This window comes from Ictidomys tridecemlineatus, chromosome 8 (genome assembly GCF_052094955.1).
Source record: "Ictidomys tridecemlineatus isolate mIctTri1 chromosome 8, mIctTri1.hap1, whole genome shotgun sequence".
In the NCBI taxonomy this organism is placed as follows: domain Eukaryota; kingdom Metazoa; phylum Chordata; class Mammalia; order Rodentia; family Sciuridae; genus Ictidomys; species Ictidomys tridecemlineatus.
The window spans coordinates 54,837,490-54,859,430 of NC_135484.1; the positions used below are offsets into that span (position 1 = coordinate 54,837,490).

The window sequence follows — 21,941 nt, forward strand, 5'->3', positions numbered from 1 at the left end:
ACTATAAATACAAACAGATTGTCTAACAAAATAAAACAACAGTTTTGGGGGAATGGAAATGGCACACTTGTCAGAAGATGTCCACAAATAATTAATTACTTTAGCACATTAAAGATATTCTCTTAGTATCAGAGCCTCTTCTAAGAGGGTACTCATTACTTCCTAACCATCTGTCATCACTCCTCCCCAAAAAACTAATTAGGCTTTCATCCAATCACACATTATAAATGATGCAAATATGAATGGTCAAAGCACAGTTTAAAGAAGTTAATAAAACATTTTGTTTAAAAATCATGGACTGCAGAACTAGTCTTCATAATAATTAAAATGCTTATTTTTCCCATTTTAAAATTATTAGATATTGAACTTGGAAAATTAAAATATAATTTAAAAACCAAACACACACACACACACACACACACACACACACAAATACTTACAGGTAGTAGAGTTTTCCTGCAGCTGGGAGTTCCCTTTTCCGGTAATCTATCCCAGAATCTAGCTGAACTGTATTACAGTATTCCTGCAATTCAAAAACAGAAAAAAATTTTTAAATAAGTAGTGGCTCAGAATTATAAGCTATCTGCTAAACTATATATATTCTTAATTTTTGAAATGTTTCAATAAAATAATGAGCTTAGGACAAAACAATAAAATTCATGTAGAATTCACAAAATTAAAGTTGCAATATTAAACATATATAAAGCCAGTAAAATAATAGTTAAAAAATCAAGATTTGTACTATGTTTTACTGAAACTTTGCCAAAAATAGCACTGTCGGCAAATTTCCCAAATAACTACATTAGGGTGAAAGGAAATATACCCTAATATCCATTAATCTGAAATGAAAAGCTGGAGAAAGAAAAACTTGTGACTCTTAAGCACAACAAATTTGAAAAATGCAGTTTTTCATTAATAATAGCGGTGAAGTTGTTAAAACATAATTTTTCCTCATAAATTTTCATAAAGCAATTTTCGTTTTTAATCCAAACTAAAAAATCAGCCTATAAATTTTTTCTTGATTTGTCCAATAAACCTTGGGTCACCACTCTTCTGGAATAAATGTGTGTGTATCTATACAGCCTTCAAATCCAACTGATCAAGGTATGCACAGCAAAAGTTTGTTTGTTGTTATGAGTTTTGGTGTATGTGTGTGTGTATTTATGTGCATTTATGCACTTTGGAAGATGGAAAACAAAGGATTAATAAAGAAAGGACATTAGTGACACAGGATGACTCAGGTTGAAAGGAAGCATCTGCAGTAGGAAAGGACACTGAAAACTTTGATGGAGCAAAGAAAACTAAAGGACAAGGGCAGCAGCAGCTGTTTAGGAGTGTAATTTTGGGATCCAAGATAATTGTGTCAAATAGTAGTTTCCAAAGACAGATGGAGATAGCAACCCTCCACCCTAGCCTATTCTTCTTACAACGGGATATTGATATTCCAATCAAAACGAAGTGGGCTCCATGCTCTGCCCGTGAATCTTACAGCTAAAGATTGGTGTAAATGATGCTATGCAACAATAACTGATGTGACATTTGAAGCAACTTTTTACTTGTTGGCTGGAATACTTCTGGACTCCTGAAGTGCCGGCATCTAACTCCCTAGAGGCCCCTAAACCATGAGAAGCTTAAGTTTCCATACAGAGAAAGGTCGTGGAGAGGCCCAGAGATTACATAAAGACAAAGGTGTAGATCAGTCAGTCCCCAGCTATTTAGGTTACAGTGACTATTGTACTGAGAACTGCCAGTTGAGCCCTCCCCAATTCCCTGACCTATAGAAACCAAGATAGACAATAAGTAATACTGTTTTAAGCCTCTAAGTGTTGCAGGAATTTATTTATTTATTTTATTTGTTTGTTTTGAGTGCCAGGGATTCAACTCAGGGGTAGTCAACCACTGAGCCACATCTCTAGCCCTATTTTGTATTTTATTTAGAGACAGGGTCTCACTGAGTTGCTTAGTGCCTTGCCATTGCTGAGGCTGGCTTTGAACTCATAATCCTCCTGCCTCAGCCTCCCAAGCTGCTAGTAATACAGGCATGCGCCACCACACCCTGTACAGGTATTTATTATGCAACAATAGATCATCAGACTAGTAACGTGGGGGCACACTTGAGAAGTAGCAACATTCTTCCTCCTTGAAATTCTCTCCTGGGTTGCACTGCTATGTCAGGCCTCTTTATCACCAGCACTCCAAAGAGAAGACTGCACAGAGTGACAATGAAAAAGTATTTCCTCTCCTCTCATGCTATAGCTGCTGAGGGGCTCTGGGAATTGAAAGAAGGAGACCAACCATCTCCTTTGGACTGAGGAGTTTCCCCAAGATGGAGGATGTTTCAGGACTCAGAACTTACAGTACTAACATTAGGAAGTCCTGGGCAATCTGGGCCAGTTGGTAACAATAAGAATGAAGACCCAGGAAACTGGGCTGGAAGGCGTAAAGTATATATTGCATTTTGATATATCCATTTGAATTTCCTTATTATAAAAAATTCCCCAAGAAGCCAGTCCTCTAAGGAAGCCTACAAAGTTAAGCTTTTCTACCATACATTTGAAGAACAACCCCTAAACTTACCAAATGCAAGGCTCCTTATACTGCTTGGCCTGAGCAGCCAGACACCCCTGATTCATTGTTCCAAGTTGTTCAACCCTCCCTCCCTGCTGGCCTTACTTTAAGTACCTATAGAGGTCGGTTGAGTTCTATAACCCATCCCACCAGAAAGGAATACAGCATTCCAAATACATGCATTCCACCCTCCTCTTACTTCATATGACCTGTGTTAAAAAAGATTATTGTCAGATCTCCTTTTCAACTTTGATCAACCTGAGGAAAGATATGCCTTCCCCCTCCTATGATGGTGGGGGCTCAATGAGCCAGCCCCCCCCCCCAAAAAAAAAGAAGAAAAAGTACTTGTTTAGGAAGTAAGTCATACTTAGGGAAATCTGCCCCATGTGGTAGGTAAGGGCCAGTTATTCACATTGTCTATATTATAGACAAAACAGTTCAAAGTACATCAATGTAGTCATACAAATGTATTTGCCCAAGTTCTCTATTTCTTTTAAACCAAAATTTATCTTATATGACTCCACATTCCTAATTTAGTAAAAAAAGAAATTTCCTATTTTAAAAAAAGGCTAATGGAAGTTATACAAGCTTCAATTTCTTTTTCTGCGTAACTAACTTCTGGGACATGAGTGATTAAGCCCTAACAAATGATTGCATTTGTACATTCACTAATCACCACTGAGGAATACCTAATCAGCAGCAAAAGAACTATAACCAAAGCCCTTAGATGTTAGCTCTTAATTGTCTGAAAAATACTAACACCCAGTTTATCTTTTTAAAGAAAAATAAATCTCAGATATTCAGAGTTTATTCACAGCCTAGATGCCTCAATACATTTGCAGAAGGGTAGAAGAGGGTGAAAGCTAGCCTATTTCCAAGTAGAGAATAAATCTAATGGGTCTGATCTCTAAGTAATTTCCTAGTATATTTACAAAACCTGTGACCCCCCATACCACTATCCAATTCTAATCTGTGACACCATAACACTAATCAGCCATGAAATGAATTTATTTTAAAATAGTTTGTACATGCATACAAAGGACAAACACAAATATATATTCTGGATATGCAATTAGGAAATTTGGGGAATACAAGGAATACACCCTTGCGAGCCTTTGACTTTGGAAATAAAATGTATAACTAAAAGAAATGCATTATAGCAACTTATACTATTCTCAAATCTATTGTCTGTGTTGTTAGCAATCCTGAATAATATTATGAAGAAAAACAAAAGCCACCTCACACAATAACTTTATAAAGCTTCTACTCCATTTCCAGTTTGAAGAATAATAAACATTGTGAAGAAAATCCTTTAAAGTCACAACATATTAACCTCTTAAGCACAGACTGTAAAGAGCTCTATTTCTCATGTAGGTATTAGTGGTTCATTCATGTCCACCTTGCTGCACTCAGTTTAAGCAAGAATATCCCCCATCCTCATCTAATCAAGTACTTCATTCCTCACCTCTGCTCTCTCAGTCCTTGGTCTATCTTTAGCAAGAATCCTGTCCAACTGATTTAGCAAGAATCTTTATAGCCTTGTTGTCTCATCTTAAGAATTTTCCATTCACTGACACCCATACTCTGCTAATGGCTATAAAATAAACTATATATTGTTAAATGTGAAATTGAGCTCATTTCTCTAGCCTACTTCAAAAACCATGATTCTTATTGTAGTAATCTTCAATAAAGGCTTCCCTAGTTCTTAAATAAGTATTAAAATAATTTTTCTTAAATAATTCCTGAAGCACTGATTCAGTGGGTCTTTACCTCATAGACCTGTTATCTATCAACTCCATTGGCATAGCCTGAGTTTGCCCCTATGATAATCCCATCTCTCTGTTAACTCTGGGTACTCAGACTTTTGAATACTTTCAAAATTGAGCTTGTCATTCACTTTTTCTTTTTTACATGTCCTATTCAAAGCTTGATCATTCACTTTTATTCCTTCATCTAGTTTAAAACAAAAACCATTTAATAATTGTTGTTGATGGGGTTTTTTGTTTGTTTGTTTTTCAAGGGCCAAGGACTAAACTCAGGGCCTTGCTCATACTAGGCAAGCACTTTGTCACTGAGCTAAATCCCCAAGCCCCCATTTAATAATATTTCCTAAACTCCCTTGTGGATCTCTACAATTCCCTTTTTCAAACTTATACCTTCCTCTTACTAGCATCTTCAACTAGTACTTGCCCAGAGCAAAAGGCCCATCAAGTTATTAGTGTCCTCTCTGCCCACTCCAGAAAAGATCTCCCTTTCTGATGGTTTCCTTCTCTGAGCAACTGTTTTCTCCTATTCATGTTCAGCATATAGAACAGTTTAGTTTTAGCTTGAGAAGAGTACACCCCATCATTTCATTATGACTTGTGAAAAAGAAAGTTTTAGATCACAACCAAAGCAAAAGAATAACATCAGTATTTTGAAGATAGACAAGTGAGCAGTCACTATTTGTTAAGATGTTTCCTCTAATGTATGCTATAGTTAGAAAATACGGGCTGATAGATCCAAGCCCTGGCATCTAAGGGTAAGTTCACAAATATCCTCATTTCTGAATGAAGCAGGAAAAAAAAGTATCCAAATGAGATAAAAGTTTAGAAATATATAGAGAAAACTGAGTTCCTAAAGGAGAAAATGTCCCTTTTGGAATGTAGGTCCCATGGCTTGTGAACAACTTGTGAACTGGACAAAGGAGCCTAAGAGATGGAAAGAGACCAAAAAGGTAAGAACATACTGAAGAGCCAATAAATTACTCTGGAACTTTCCAGTTCCCTATAAATTTTCTGGAATGTAGCAAAGCAGGAACAAGACCTCAATAGAAATAGACCATCAACTGCATGAAGCTAGAGGCCAACATCTGACTGGACCACGACCCTCTGGCCTGACCATCTGATCAACCACCAGACTTACTATACAACTGCAAGAGAGTAGATGTAATCTGAAACCTACATACCAGATCAGACCCCCAAGAAGGAAACACAGCCTTCCTCAGTATTTCCCAATCCTGAAAAAAGTCCAGCCCCTACGGATCAAACATATTCCAACTAATTTTACTCTGATAAAAACCCAAACTTAAGCCCTGGGGGTAGAACTGGCTCTGGAGATAGCGAACACCTGCTGTAAAGGTGTAGACTTTCACCTTTTACTTTCGAATAAAGCTCTTCCTCCCTTGGCTAAAACCTGACACCTCCTTAAGTTCTTTTCTGCAACATGATCAAGAGCCTGTAAAGTTCAAGTAGAGGTCTCTGCCTCTGGAGAGACTTCCCTGGAACCTCTTACAGTGACAATAATTGATGCTGAATAAAATCTCTTGGAGAGAGGTTGGGGGATTTAGCTCACTGACAGAGCACTTGCCTAGCATACACAAGGCCCTAAGTTCAGTCCTCGGCACTGAAAAAAAAAAAAAAAAAGCCAAAATCTCTTTTACAAAAAGAATGTATGGGCTGGGGTTGTGGCTCAGTGGTAGAGCACTTGCCTAGCATGTGTGAAGGACTGGGTTCAAGTCTCAGCACCACATATAAACAAATAAATTTTAAAAAGGTCCATCAATAACTAATAAAAATATTTTAAAAAAATTTTTTTTAAAAAAAGAATGTATGAAATCAACAGCCCAGAGGAAGTAAGCCCACATTAAAGTATAACTAATAAGACTAAGAAGCTTCATCTAACAACAGATTTCTGTAATAATGTAATTTGCCCAAATCATCTGTTAGCTTACAAATATTGTAGCGCACAATAGAATTGTTAAAATGAAGATGGGAAATGTAAAGGATGATTGGATCAACATGGAATCTAGAAAAATGAAAGAAATAAAATTAAGAATTTTCCTCATGTACTCCTCAAGGAGCCATTTCCCAGCTATAGACAGAGTATTCTACTCACCAAGCAAATTAGCCCACCAACAAAGAAAGATCAGGCTGGGTTATATCACAGTGCAATAGACAGTCCCTTAAAAAAACCTATCTTTGCTCTAAAATTGAAAGATCATTGAACAATCTTTACAAACTAAGTTGTGTATGGTGTCCTCTTCCCCCCAGGCTGCAAATACTTGTGACTATTAAGCTACTTCCAATATCATCTGTCCAGTGTCAGTGTCTTGGGCTTGGCCATCTCATACTATTTAAAGTAAGGGATATACCTCCTTTACCAACAGGGCAAATAGCAGGAAAATAAAAAGACAAGCCACAAACTGGGAGAAAATATTTGCAAAACACATATCTGATAATGCCTTCATTCTAGAGTAGAGATCTCCTATAACTGAATAATAAAAAGGCAGATAATGAAATTAAAAGATGGGAAAAAGGCTTGAATAGACATTCACCAAATAAGCATATGAAAAGGCACACAACATCATGAATACACAGGGAAATGTAAATTCAATCCAAATGTGATACCATTACACATCTATTACAATGACTAAAAAGAAAACAAAACAGAAGAAAACTTGACAATATCACATGCTGAAGACAATATACAAGTACTAGAACTCTCGGACATTACTGTAGGAATGTAAAATGGTATAGCTAATATAAAAATTGGTCCGTGTTTTATTAACTCAATTATACACTTATCACATAGCCTAATAATCTCTTGCTTGGTTATTTACTCAGCAGAAACAAAGACATGAAAGCCTATGTTCACATGAAAACCTGAAAGTAGATATTTACAGTAGTTTCATCTTAGTTGCTAAAAATGGGAAACATCTCAATTGTTCTTCAACTGGAAAATTAGAAAACAAACTATAGTACATCCATACAATGGAATAATGCTCAACAATAAAAGGAATGAACTACTGACTCTCCAAACATGGAAAATCACAAACACTTTATGCCAAGTGAAAGAAATCAGTCTCAATGGGTACACTTGCATGATTCATTTACACAGCATTCTGGAAAAGTGAAACTATAGCAGGAGACCAGTTTGTCAAAATTAAATAACTGTATATTAAAACAGGGAGAAATTTACTGTATTACATCTCAATAAACTTCATTTAACAACAACAACAGCAAAAAATAAGAACAGGGTACTATGGAAAACAACAGAAATAACTAATCTGAGGAAAATGGCAATTAAGCAGAGTTACCCAGGTGAGGAAGAGAAAATAGGGAAACATGTTTCAAACTCAGGAAATGAGACCTATGACACATAGATGCAAGAGAAAGTTCGGTTCATTTGGGATCTAAAATTAGTTCAATATAGCAAAAATGTTGAGTACAAGATTTAAGATGCTTTCAGTTGCACATATTCCAAGAGTGGCCCAGAATGGGGCCATGGAAGCTGGCAAGAGCTCATATCCTGCAGGCTTTGTAAACTACTTTAAAGAATAAAGATCATATCCTAAGTCCATAACATGGAAGTAATTTAAATTTTAAGCAGAGATAAGCTCATATTTAAATTTTAAAAATCATTTTTTCATTTTGAGGAAGAGGCTAGAAGAAGAAAATAACTGAATAAATGTTGATCAGTAAGCAGGTATGGGGAAAATCCAGGAAAAAGTGAAAGGGGCCTTGGAACTGGGGCTGTAGATCACTGATACAGAGCCTGCCTTGCACGTGTGAGGCATTGGGTTCTATCCTCAGCACCATATGAAAATAAATGAATAAAGATATTGTGATATTAATTTTTAAACAATTAAAGAAAAAAGTGAAAGGGGCCTTAAAAACAACATAAAAACAGAAAAGTGAGTGGATCAGAGATAGGAGTCAACAGACTTTGACTACTTTCAGGATAAAGGACACAGGGAAGCAGAAGAGGGATGCTGGGGTTCTGACTTAGGCAACCACACAGTTACACCATCCATAAAGAACTGAGGAAGAGTTTGGTGGTATGCTGGATTTGAGCATTTTTAGACTTCTCCAAGTACAGATATCCAGAATAGATATCAGACTTAGAGCTACAGGACATGGAATCAAGGCAAAGATTCTGAGTTAGGAGCAATTATCCAAGAGTATTTAAGTGCTTTTAGTCAACATCTAAGAGAAGACCAATTCAACAGGGCTTAAACAATGAAGGGATTTACTGACTCACATAACTGAAAACTCAGGTTAACTAAGGCCCTGGCTCTTTTCAAATCTATCAGTTCTGCCCTCCTTTGAGTAAGGGTTTCATCACAAGGCAGGGTTTACTCATGACAAAGAAGAGAGACAAGAACATTTCCACATTGATGAAACGAAAATCCTGAACTGCTCTGAATATGCTGATTATAGCCACCACCACCAATTCCTATATCCTGGGAAATAGCACACACTAACTAGTTTAGGTATGAGTTTCCTGATCCAATGCAAGTGGGAGGGAAGATGGCAACCAGTGGTTCTCCACACTGGGTGCACATTAGCTTCACGCAGGAAGTACATAGAAAGCATATTTGGGGAAGGAAGTTTGGTTAACTTATTTTGTTTTAAGCTCCTTAGATAATTCTAATGGGCCAGGGTTGAGGATCTCTGGCTTAGCTTAATCAAGCCCCACCTCTGATCATTTAATCTAAATTACATGGGTATTCCACAATAGCAGAGAGGTGGAGCAGAACGCAAGGAAACAATCACAATGTCCACGCAATAAAAGCCATGGGACCTCTCAAGGTTAGTTTATGACCCAAGAATCCCAGAAATAGAGATTGGTGGCACTGACTTTCTTCTAGCTTATTTTTGGATGAATAAAATGAAAAAAAAAACACACAAACTACCATCCTCCACATGGCAGTAAAAGACATAAAGATCTATGGGTTGTCAACTATTTGAATTACAAAGGAGAAAAGTAGAATTTTAAGGAGACAAAGGACTCATAAAGCTGGAATAGTCTGATTGAATTAAGAGTTTTCATAGTGTGTTGGTATTTGTCATCTTTAAAATGTCAACAAGAAACTATAGAGAACAAAAATCTTTATCAACTTTGTCAACTAGGATGATATTAACATATCATTTTTCTGATAAGCATTAAAAATTTGGATGACCTAAAATACTAATTCACAAGTATTGACAAATCCACAATGAAAAATGTACAGAAGGGGTGGAAAAATGACCTTTATGATGAGCTACTACAGACTTGAGTCAGTGAAGGACTTTAACATCTCAAACTACATGAGCCTAGGTTTTTGTTTTTGTTTTTGGTGGTGCTGAGGATTGAATCCAGGGTGGTGTGCACTGCAAGGAAAGCACGCTACCAACTGAGTTATATCCCCAGCCCAGCGTAAGTTTTTAGAGTTGGGTTTCTGATCATATTTTATGCCATAAATTAAGTTTCATTCTGAGCACCATGAGGATGCCCAAACATCTGATCTGAATGTGGAACATCTTAATCTTCCTCTGAAACAATGATATGTCATTAAAAATATTTTCAAAGTAACTGGACCCCCATCTCCCCTAAATGGGCAAAGCACCAGCATCTGGAGGAATACCTTTTTAAAATAGGATTATTGGCCCTGATTTGGCAATGCAATATCTGAGGTTAAAAAAGATATTTTTTATTATTTTTTTTTAATTTTTTGGTACTGTGGATTGAATCCAAGGGTGCTTAACCACTGAGCCATATCCTCAGCCCTTTTTTGCATTTTATTTAGAGACAGAATCTCGCTGAGTTGCTAAGGGCCTTGCTGAGTTGCTGAGGCTGGCTTTGAACTTGCGATCCGCCTGTCTTAGCCTCCCTCCTTCCTCCTGGAATTACGGCATATGCCACTATGCCCAGCTCAAAAAAGATTTTTATGTCTAGAGTTATTCAGCCTATCACAGTTGAAGGAAGCAGCAGCTGAACTCAGGTGAGTAGATTCTACACTTTTTTTTTTGGTGGGGGCAGTTTACTGGGGATTGAACCCAGCATCTTGCACTTTCTAGCAAGTGTTCTACCACTGAGCTACATCATCACACTCAGCCCCCTTTTTTAGCATTTTATTTTGAGACAGGGTCTCACTAAGATGCCTAGGCTGACCTTGAACTTGGTGATTCTCCTGCCTCAGTCTCCTAAAGAGCTGGGATTACAGGTGTGTACCACCATGCCAGGCAGGCTGTGTACTTAACCACTATAAAATTCTATGTTCAGAATAAGGCATGGAATAAAAGTTCAAAAATTCTACTACTCTTTAATATTTTGCTAATTATAATTTTGTAATAGCCACTTGCTGATTTAATTACGTATAAGCAATATCCAATAAAACTCCAAAACTATCATATCTCAATTCCATGTGATTTTTTTGTCATTTATTTATATATCTTACTGTGTTCAACAAAGATTAATAGAGATTCTCTAAAAATAAAATTTGAGATAATCTCATGGATCAGGAGGCTGAGACAGAAGGATCACGAGTTCAAAGACAGGTTCAGCAACAACCAGGTGCTAAGCACCTCAGTGAGACCCTGTCTCTAAATAAAATACAAAATAGGTCTGGGGATGTGGATCTGTAAAGGGCCCCTGAGTTCAAGCCTTGATACCAATAATAATAATATCTGAAGTAGCTACAAATTTAATTTTTAATGTTAGTCAATACACAGGTAAAGTAAAATTTGACAAAAATAAAATAAATCTTTAATTGTAAAGATTCTTTGACCTAGAAATTACATTTCTAGGAATCTAACCTACAGAAATATCAACTCATATACAATAAAAATACATTAGCAAAGATGTTTTTAAAGTATTGCTTGAAAAGTAAAAATCTAGAATAAAGCTAAGGATATAAAAATAGCAGATTAGTTTTAAAATAATAGTGCAGCTATACTGTAAAATTTAAGATAGCCATCTAAAAGAATGAGATTGAGTAATATTTGGTATCAAAAGATCTCCATGATATTTACCTACAAGGGATAAAAGCACAACCCAGTTTAGGGTGTATCTACTATAGTATTAATTTATAACAAAAGAAACCTATGTGTTTGGGCATATATAAAGACATATGCATGTAATTGTATAGGAAAATGATTGAAAAGATACTAAATTTTGTGGGGGTGGGTAATGGGCATTGAAGCCGGGGCACTTAATCACTGTAGCACACCCCAGCCCCCCCCCTTTTTTAATGATTTTATTTATTTATTTATTTTGCATTACAATTCTTAATACACCATTATACAATAATTTATCATATCTCTGATCATTGATGTGGCAGTATCCCTATAGTATGCTCTTTTAAGATCCTCAGGGAATAGTCCAAGGAGGGTGATAGCTGGGTCAAATGGTGGATCCATTCCCAGCTTTCCCAGGTATCTCCATACTGCTTTCCAAATTGGCCTTACCAATTTGCAGTCCCACCAGCAGTGTACAAGTGTACCCTTCTCCCCACATCCTCGCCAACACTTATTGTTGTTTGACTTCATAATGGCTGCCAATCTTACTGGAGTGAGATGGTATCTTAGGGTGGTTTTGATTTTCATTTCTCTGACTGCTAGAGATGGTGAGCATTTTTTCATGTACTTGTTGATTGGTTGTATATCCTCCTCTGAGAAGTGTCTGTTCAGGTCCTTGGCCCATTTGTTGATTGGGTTATTTGTTATCTTATTGTTTAATTTTTTGAGTTCTTTGTATATTCTGGATATTAGGGCTCTATCTGAAGTGTGAGGGGGTAAAAATTTATTCCCAGGATGTAGGCTCTCTATTTACCTCTCTTATTGTTTATCTTGCTGAGAAAAAACTTTTTAGTTTAAGTAAGTCCCATTTATTTATTCTTGTTATTAACTCTTGGGCTATGGGTGTCCTATTAAGGAATTTGGAGCCCAACCCCACAGAATGTAGATCGTAGCCAACTTTTTCTTCTATCAGATGCAGTGTCTCTAATTTGATATCTAGCTCCTTGATCCATTTTGAGTTAACTTTTGTGCATGGCGAGAGAAAGGGATTCAGTTTCATTTTGTTGCATATGGATTTCCAATTTTCCCAGCACCATTTGTTGAAGATGCTATCCTTCTTCCATTGCATGCTTTTAGCCCCTTTATCAAATATAAGAAAGTTGTAATTTTGTGGATTGGTTTCTGTGTCCTCTATTCTGTACCATTGGTCCACCTGCCTGTTTTGGTACCAGTACCATGCTGTTTTTGTTACTATTGCTCTGTAGTACAGTTTGAACTCTGGTATTGCTATACCTCCAGATTCACACTTCCTGCTTAGGATTGCTTTTGCTATTCTGGGTCTTTTGTTTTTCCATATGAATTTCATGATTGCTTTATCTATTTCTACAAGAAATGCCGTTGGGACTTTAATTGGCATCACATTAAACCTGTAGAGAACTTTGGGTAATATTGCCATTTTGATGATGCTAGTTCTGCCTATCCATGAACAGGGTACATTTTTCCATCTTCTAAGATCTTCTTCTATCTCTCTCTTTAGGGTTCTGTAGTTTTCATTGTATAAATCTTTCACCTCTTTTGTTAGGTTGATTCCCAAGTATTTTATTTTCTTTGAGGATATTGTGAATGGAGTAGTTTTCCTCATTTCCATTTCAGAAGTTTTGTTGCTGATATACAGGAATGCCTTTGATTTATGCATGTTGATTTTATATCCTGCCACTTTGCTGAATTCATTTATTAACACTAGCAGTTTCTTTGTAGACCCTTTTGGGTCTGTTAAATATATTATCATGTCATCCGAAAATAGCGATAATTTAAGTTCTTCTTTTCCTATTTTTATGCCTTTAATTTCTTTTGTCTGTCTAATTGCTCTGGCTAGTATTTCAAGAACTAAATTGAATAGAAGTGGTGATAGAGGGAATGCCTTCAGTTTTTCTCCATTTAGGATGATGCTAGCCTGAGGTTTAGCATATATAGCTTTTACAATGTTGAGGTAAGTTCCTGTTATCCCTAGTTTTTCTAGTGTTTTGAACATAAAGAGATGCTGTACTTTGTCGAATGCTTTTTCTGCATCTATCAAGATGATCATTTGGTTCTTGTCTTTAAGTCTATTGATGTGGTGAATAGCATTTATTGATTTCTGTATATGGAACCAGCCTTGCATCCCAGAGATGAATCCTACTTGATCATGGTGCACAATTTTTTTTGATATGCTTTTGTATTCGATTCGCCAGGATTTTATTGAGAATTTTTGCATCCGAGTTCATTAGAGATATTGGTCTGTAGTTTTCTTTCTTTGAAGTGTCTTTGTCTGGTTTCGGGATCAGGGTGATATTGGCCTCATAGAATGAATTTGGAAGAGCTCCTTCTTTTTCTATTTCTTGAAATAGCTTGGAAAGTATTGGTATTAATACTTCTTTGAAGGTTTTGTAAAACTCTGCTGTATACCCATCCGGTTCAGGGCTCTTTTTGGTTGGTAGTCTTTTGATGACTTCTTTAATTTCTTCCTTTGTTATTGGTCTGTTTAAATTGTGTGTGTCTTCCTGACTCAATCTGGGCAGATCGTATCACTTAAGAAATTTATAGATATCTTCACTATCTTCTATTTTATTGGAATATAGGGTTTCAAAATACTTTCTAATTATCTTCTGTATTTGTGTAGTGTCTGTTGTAATATTGCCTTTTTCATCCCGTATGTTAGTAATTTGAGTTCTCTCTCTTCTTCTCTTCGTTAGTATGGGCTAAGGGCCTGTCGATCTTTTAGTTTTTTCAATTTTTTCAATGGTTTTTTTTGTTTCAATTTCATTGATTTCTGCTCTAATTTTAATTATTTCTACTACATTTGCTGTTGTTTTGCTCTTCCTTTTCTAGGTTTTTGAGGTGTAGTGTGAGTTCATTTATTTGTTGGTTTTTTCTTTTTTTGAGGAAAGAACTCCAAGAAATGAATTTCCCTCTTAAAACTGCTTTCATTGTGTCCCATAGATTCCGGTATGTTGTGTCTGTATTGTCATTTGTCTCTATGAATTTTTTTATCTCCTCCTTTATGTCTTCTGTAACCCATTGATCACTCAGTAACATATTGTTCATTTTCCATGTGATGTAGGATTTTTCCTTCCTTTTTTTATCATTGATTTCCAGTTTCATTCCATTATAATTAGATATGGTGCATGGTATTATCTCCATGCCTTTATATTTACTAAGAGTTGCCCTATGGCATAATATATGGTCTATCTTTGAGTAGGATCCATGTGCTGCTGAGAAGAATGTGTATCCACTTGTTGATGGTTGATATATTCTATATATGTCGGTTAAGTCTAGGATAGATTGTGCTATTGAGTTCAATAGTTTCTTTATTCAGCTTTTGTCTAGAGGATCTGTCTAATGGTGAGAGCGGTGTGTTGAAGTCACCCATAATTATTGTGTTGTAGTCTATTTGACTCTTGAACTTGAGGAGAGTTTGTTTTATGAACGTTGCAGCTCCATTATTTGGTGCATACAAATTGATAATTGTTATGTCTTGTTGGTGGATGGTTCCTTTTAACAGTATATAGTGTCTTTCTTCATCCCTTTTGATTAACTTAGATTTGAAGTTGATTTTATTCGATATGAGTATGGCCAGTCCTGCTTGCTTCCGAGGGCCATGTGAGTGATATGATGTTTCCCAACCTTTTACCTTCAGCCTGTGTATGTCTTTTCCTATCATATGAGTCTCCTGAAGGCAGCATATTGTTGGATTTGTTTTTTTTTTGATCCAGGTTACTAGCCCATGTCTCTTGATTGGTGAGTTTAGGCCATTAACATTTAAGGTTACAATTGAAATATAATTTGTACTTCCAGTCATGTTTATTTATTTATTTATTTTAGTTTGGCTAGTTTTTACTTTTGGTTATTTTCCTCCCCCTTTACTGAGATACCTCCTGCTGTTAGTTTTGGGTACTATTTTTCAATTCCTCTTCTTGTAGTATTTTGCTCAAAATGCTTTGCAGTGCTGGTTTTCTGGCTACAAATTCTTTTAGCTTTTGTTTATCATTAAAGATTTTAATTTCATTGTCAAATCTGAGGCTTAATTTTGCTGGATACAGTATTCTTGGTTGGAATCCATTATTTTTCAGCATTTGAAATACATTGTTCCAGGATCTTCTCGCTTTCAAAGTCTATGATGAAAAATCAGTCGTTAACCTAATTGGTTTACCCCTGAATGTAATCTGCCTCCTTTTCTCGTAGCTTTTAATATTCTCTCCTTGTTCTGTATGTTGGCTATCTTTATAATTATATGTCTTGGAGTTGGTCTATTACGGTTTTGAATGTTTGGGGTCCTGTAGGCTTCCAGGATTTGGCAATCCATTCCATCTTTCATCTCTGGGAAGTTTTCTAGAATTATTTCATTTAATAGGTTGTCCATTCCTTTGGTTTGATTCTCTATGCCTTCTTCTATCCCGATGACTCTAAAATTTGGTTTTTTTATGACATCCCATATCTCTTGAATAGATTGCTCGTGGGATTTAAGCATCTTTTCTATGTTGACTATATTCTTTTCAAGTTGATAAACTTTGTCTTCATTATCTGATGTTCTGACTTCTACTTGATCTAGTCTATTTGTAATATTCTTGTTTGAGTTCTTAATTTGGTTTATAGTTTCCTGCATTTCTAGGATTACTGTTTGATTTTTTTTTAAGATCTCTATCTCCTGGTAAAGCTCATTCTTTGCCATTTGAATTTGTTTGTTTAATTCATTTTCAAACCATCAAACATTATACATTCCCAGCTCTGTCATAACAAACAGAAGTTTAATTTATACTCCATTCTTCTACCACTGTTTACTTTATCTACGAAAACCAAAGTTCTCATGCCTGAGAGAAAAAGGAAAAATATAATAGTGACACATGACAGACTGGAAAGAAGTTGGTGCATGTACCTTCTGAGAATCTTTTTTTATAACCATTCTACCAAAACCACAACTGCAATTTTGATAAGCTTTCATTTTTTTCCCACAAAAAGGAACTGTACAATATATCTCCAGGCTAATAGGAACTACCCACTACATATGCAGCTTTGTAAAATCTAATTTTCAGACCCAGAAATTTACCTATAAGATTTTTCCTTCTTATGTATAAATATCTATACCTAAGCAATAACTTTTCTGAGAATATATATATATATATTTAATTATATATTCATGTATATATAAAACTGTACTATAAATACTCAAAGCCCATATGCATAAGATTCATTTGCACTATAATCATACTCTAAAATAATAAGGAAAAACTAAATTTCAATAAAAAGTTTAAAAATGACCTTTGTCCACTGTCAGAGACTTCATTATTTAGAGTTTTATGGTGTCCAGTATAGCATTTATAAGTATTATTCTAAACTTTGGTTCTGCTCTTTCTTCATTGTATTTGCTCAACTTTTGGTCACTTCACTATTCTTTAGCACTTTTATCTGAAAATGAAGAGAAAACTTCAGTCAATTTTATAATTTATTCTTAACTCGGATAAAAGCCTTGAATAGTAAACTTGTAGCTATTAGCTAAAAACAAGTTCTAGATATATTTAATTTATTGTGTATAACTGCTAAATTGCAGTCAGAATCAGATCAATCACACTTTTGTAAAAGAAGCATAAATAGATTCTTATTGATAAAAGCAATTGAGAGGGCTGGGGTCATAGCTTAGTGGTAAAGCCTACTATGTGTGAGGTAGGGGGTTAGATCTCCAGCACCACATAAAAAAATTAACAAATAAAATAAAGGTATTGTGTCCATCTACAACTTAAAAAATATTTAAAAAGCAATTGACAATATTTGACTAATTCTATATATGACAATAACATGTGCCACATGTAAATATAATGAATATGTATGTACACACACACACACACACACACACACACACACACACACTGGACTTCATAGTTTAGTGAAAAGAACTCTCAATAAAAAGCAGAAATTTTGGATTTTAGACCTGACTCTGCCACTTGCTGGGCAATCTGAGGTAAGATGATTCCAGGTACATGCTTCAGTTTACCTTTGGTGGATAATAAGGTGATGGGATATGTATTCCTAAGGTCCCTTCAGACTTTCAAACCCTGTGAGCATAAATACCTCCAACACTTTTATTTATAGGTAAGGCTGGTCCTCACTAATATACACCAGTATGGGATGACTGATCACAGCCCAATGTCTGTTCTGATTGGTCTGTTTGGCAGCAGTTTTTTAAAAGTTTGAATGATTGTTCTTATTTACAAGCACTATTCAAGTTATGAAATGTTTAACATGCATAACCTTCTGTTTGCATTCTGCCTTCTAAATGAGGACATTCCAGAAGTAAATGGGCCCTCTTACTTAACTTTTGGTTACAACCTAGAGTAATGTATCTTTCCTATTGCCATCCCCAGCAAAAAAGAGACTCCTAGCATACAGTTACTCACTCCTACTCACTTTTCACTATACTATAATATTTTCCTACATTATAGTTATTTGTTGGTATGTCTATTTTCTATACCAGAACATCCTAATTTCCTTGATAGTAAGATTTATCTCAGTAACATTCATCACTGCATCCCCAGTGACTATACAACTAATAAATGCATGTTGAAATTGAAATATTACTTTCTTATACTTTATTCTATAAGGGTAAAACATTTGAACTCTATAAGGTAATTAGGCTTCTGTAGGCTAGGAGCCTAGAAATTGAATACCATATTTAGAATGCTGTTAAGGGGAGAAATCTATCATAGTCCAAAATAAATAATTTACAAGGAAGCTTCTGAAACTTAATATTCTTGCAAACTCTTAGCATCATAAGGGTCCTAGCAATCTTGTAGTCTAATACCATCATTTACAGATAAAAAAATATGTAAGTTCTGGCAGACTTAAGAGGCTTGTCTGAAGTCAATGACAGAGCCAGGCTCACAAAGATGGCCTTTTTAACACTTTAGTTTTTCTGCCACATCATGGAAATCACATAAACATCTGTGATGTGATTGTGTGGTTTGTATATACATGCATATATATACACATATATATGTATGTGTGTTATTCTACTCTCAATTAAGAATTTTAATGATTAAGTTATTTTAGATATTGTGTAAGCTTACTCAGTTATGTATTTTAATAATAAATGTATCCTAGCAATCATTATTGAATAAGGAAAAAAACACTATAAGGATTTCCACATGTCTTTTGAAGCAAGTTATAAAGATCACTTTTTAAAATATACTTTATTTTTATTTTTTCCATATATTTATTTATTTATTATGTGGTGCTGAGGATCAAACTCAGTGCCTCAACATGCGAGGCAAGCACTCTATCACTGAGCTATAGCCCCAGCCCCACAAAGATTACTTTTAATAAAAATAAAAACAAGTTGAATACTAATTACTGAAAGTAAGAGTAAATTTTGATTAATTTCAAAAGAGTAAAATTTGATTAATTTTCACATTAAGAAGTTCTTTCTGTGGATTCTAACTTTAGGACCAATACACATTTTTATTCTTATTAATATATATTAATATGTATATTCTTATTAATATATATTAATATGTATATTCTTATTAATATATATGCCTGTGTATATATTCAGAGATAACATTGTCTCAATAACCTACATGGAAAGTGTAGATACAGTCAACAATAAATGAACAAAGAAAGTATTTTGCAACAAGTACCCCCTATATACTATAATTTTGATGGAGAAAAGCTAAATTCACATAACAGAAAAAGATTTCTTGGATATCTTGAAGCCTTAAAAACTTGGCCAAACTATTGTTCAATGTGCACACAGTTTGTGTCTTCATACTCAGATGTTGTTGAAACAGCAGACTTAAAAGAAATAATGTCAATGAATCCTACCAAGCACTATACATGACCTCTGGGGTAATTAGCAATCATTCAAAAGCAACAAGACTAAAATGTTCTATTCTTTATTACTGTCAGCTCTTATCTTGATCAGCATTTTAATAAAGATGGTTCGTTTCTAAGACAGTTTCATGAATCAGTCATAATTACATTCTGACATGCAGTGAATAGTAAAGCAAAACTAAATATCACTTCATCAACCTTTCTAACCTTTATGCAAGTATTAACTGTAAATAATTTTTACACAATCCTACAACAGAAAATCTGCATATTTCTTAGCTTTGTACATACTTTACCCCAAATGAATTTCCCGTGACCTATACCTGAAAAACACAATCAGCCATAATTATCCAGTTTTGTGAGATGTTCAGGTGTTGCCTTTCAGAGTTCAAATCAACTTCAAGTATAAAAGGCTACTTTATTCCACAAATGGCACAATATGCAAAATGGGTTAAGTAGCCAAAAGCATCTCAGAGCATTGTGGATTGAAACATGTCTATCTACAATCAAAACGTCATAACAAAACTACACTAAAGCAAAGCTACACTATAAAAATAGATTTGTAGATTACACATTAAGGAATGGATCCCTGATGACTGCTGTAGAAAGTCTTATAATTAAAATATGTTAAAAGAAGAATATTAATTAGAGGAAATCTGAAAGCTTAAGTATCTGAAGGGTAGATTCTTTTTTCGTGTAATTCCAAAATAGCTGATGGAAGTAGTTAAAAATATATCAGAAATAAAAAATTTACTCAGAGATACTATTCTGACATTAAGAGCAACATATAAACTATTTCAACTTTTCCCCTACCCATGTAATATGTCTAATTTAGTTTAAAGTTTTTAAATAGCTAATTTCTTTTTTGCTGATGAATAATTTTTAAAATATTTTAGATCATCAAAGTGAACATAATTCAGCTACCAGAATAAACAGATACTAAATTTTAGGGGACTTAATTGTTTTAGCTCTCTCAGAATTTTCAAAGTTAATGCAATGCTTCCCCAAGAACAAATTCCTGTCTTTTCAGTAGTGGATATAGAATAAATGAACTATTTAGACACAGAAATAGGTTCTCAATCCTGTATGTCAACCAAGATCCCCCCAAAACAGGTTATAGTAAATATACTGAGTAATAATTTTAACTAAACTGATTTCCATTTAAAAACTTTATTACTATGGAATAATAACCCACTTCCCATTTACTGTGTAATTTTAATTTGAAAATAAGTTCCCAATCTAAAATTATCCCCTGCATGTTTTCCTACACATATATTTTATTAAGAAACGACCTTACTAGAATGTTACTGACTTGAAGGCAAAGAGGAACAAAGTGAGGATCTTTTTCATATGGGATTAAAAAACACAGAAATGTGTAAAGTCTTTTATGTGATAATTTTTGTTTAACTTTTCTATTTAGCTTTCTTGTGCATTTTTCCTTTCTCTTATTGGAGGTGTAAGCAAAGAAGCAAAAAGAAGTGTTGATTTAAGAAAACAGATTTCCCAGAAAGAAAAAAAAACTGTGATTAAGATTTAAACAAAAGCTAAAGATGGCTTCCTCTGAGCCCTGAGGAGGTCCGCTACCTCATTACGAACAACTGAAAACTTGTGATGCATTTTGTTTCAAGAGAATCCAAAAGTCCTTGGTATAAAGCAGACAGAGGGGTGCAGGGTCCATTCACTCTTTCTGTATCACCACCATTATGTAAAAAGTATAAAACACTGCCTTTATGCTGCCAAGCCACAATGACTCTTCCTACATCAAAGGATTTGCACCACTAGGGTTTTTTCTTCAAAATTTATTCAAGCTAAGGGCAGAGAGACAACGATTCATACACGCTAATTACGCCTAATTATCTATTCCCTTTTCTGACCAGCTTCGGCCAGTGTTATTTGCTATCTGGATTTCTCACAACCTCCCTTTGCCCTGTCCATCCAACCCAACAGTGAAGGCTTTGAAGAAAACAGTTGTGGCTTTTTAGAGTTTCCTCAAAATAGAGTTCAAGCAAATTAAATAATGATTCTGTTAGTTTTGACACATTTATGCGTTAAATATGAGGACCTCTTGGTTAATTTGGCAAACGCCTCACATCTCTTCATGGGTGGGATCATAGTAACACCCTCTCTTACAGGAGCGTCTCCTCATGCTTTCTTTTCATGATCTAAATGAAATGTTTATTGGATTAAAGTTCTTCTCTGCAGACCTCCATGGTGGCCCGTGACAAAGAGCTTAAAAGTTCTATTAATTGGCTTGAGTTTTCAGGAAGGGGAAAGGGAGAATTCTATTTCACATTACATCACTAGCCAAGAAAGTTGCCACATGTAATTAAACTAATTTCTCTCATGATTCAAAGAAGCAACTAATTCATATTTAAGACACACTTCCTTTAAGTAATTTTTGTCACCAAAGAATTGATTTCTTGTAATCTAACCAATATTAACTATTTATTCCAAGAAAAGAATTCAATTTCTAAGTAGTATATGTTTTATATGTAAACCATAGCTGGTTATATTTCAGTTGAATCCAAATATATATAATTTATACATTTCATGGAAAATGTCTATTTCTATTTTCCATAAGGGACTTATTTTAAAAATATTTTAAAAAGCATTCACCACAAATTACTTTTCCATAGGTAGGTCTTGACTAATACAAGATCTACATTCTAGTGTGAAGTTGGACAAGAATTACATTTTAAATCTACATCACAACAACTTTTGCCCTAGACATTTATTAATTTCAAGCACACAAAAGAA

The 21,941-nt window shown here is 34.9% G+C and overlaps 1 protein-coding gene across 5 annotated transcripts in view; it reads right to left on the bottom strand.

Annotated features, from left to right (window-relative positions):
• The window catches only part of Afg1l (AFG1 like ATPase), a 203,010-nt gene that overhangs the window by 61,718 nt on the left and 119,351 nt on the right, over positions 1-21,941 (bottom strand). For all 5 annotated transcript variants that reach the window (XM_078019531.1, XM_005330144.5, XM_040283168.2 and 2 more), the window contains one exon: positions 441-523. In XM_078019531.1, coding sequence (XP_077875657.1) covers positions 441-523 — 83 coding nt within the window. The remainder of the gene's footprint in view (positions 1-440; positions 524-21,941) is intronic.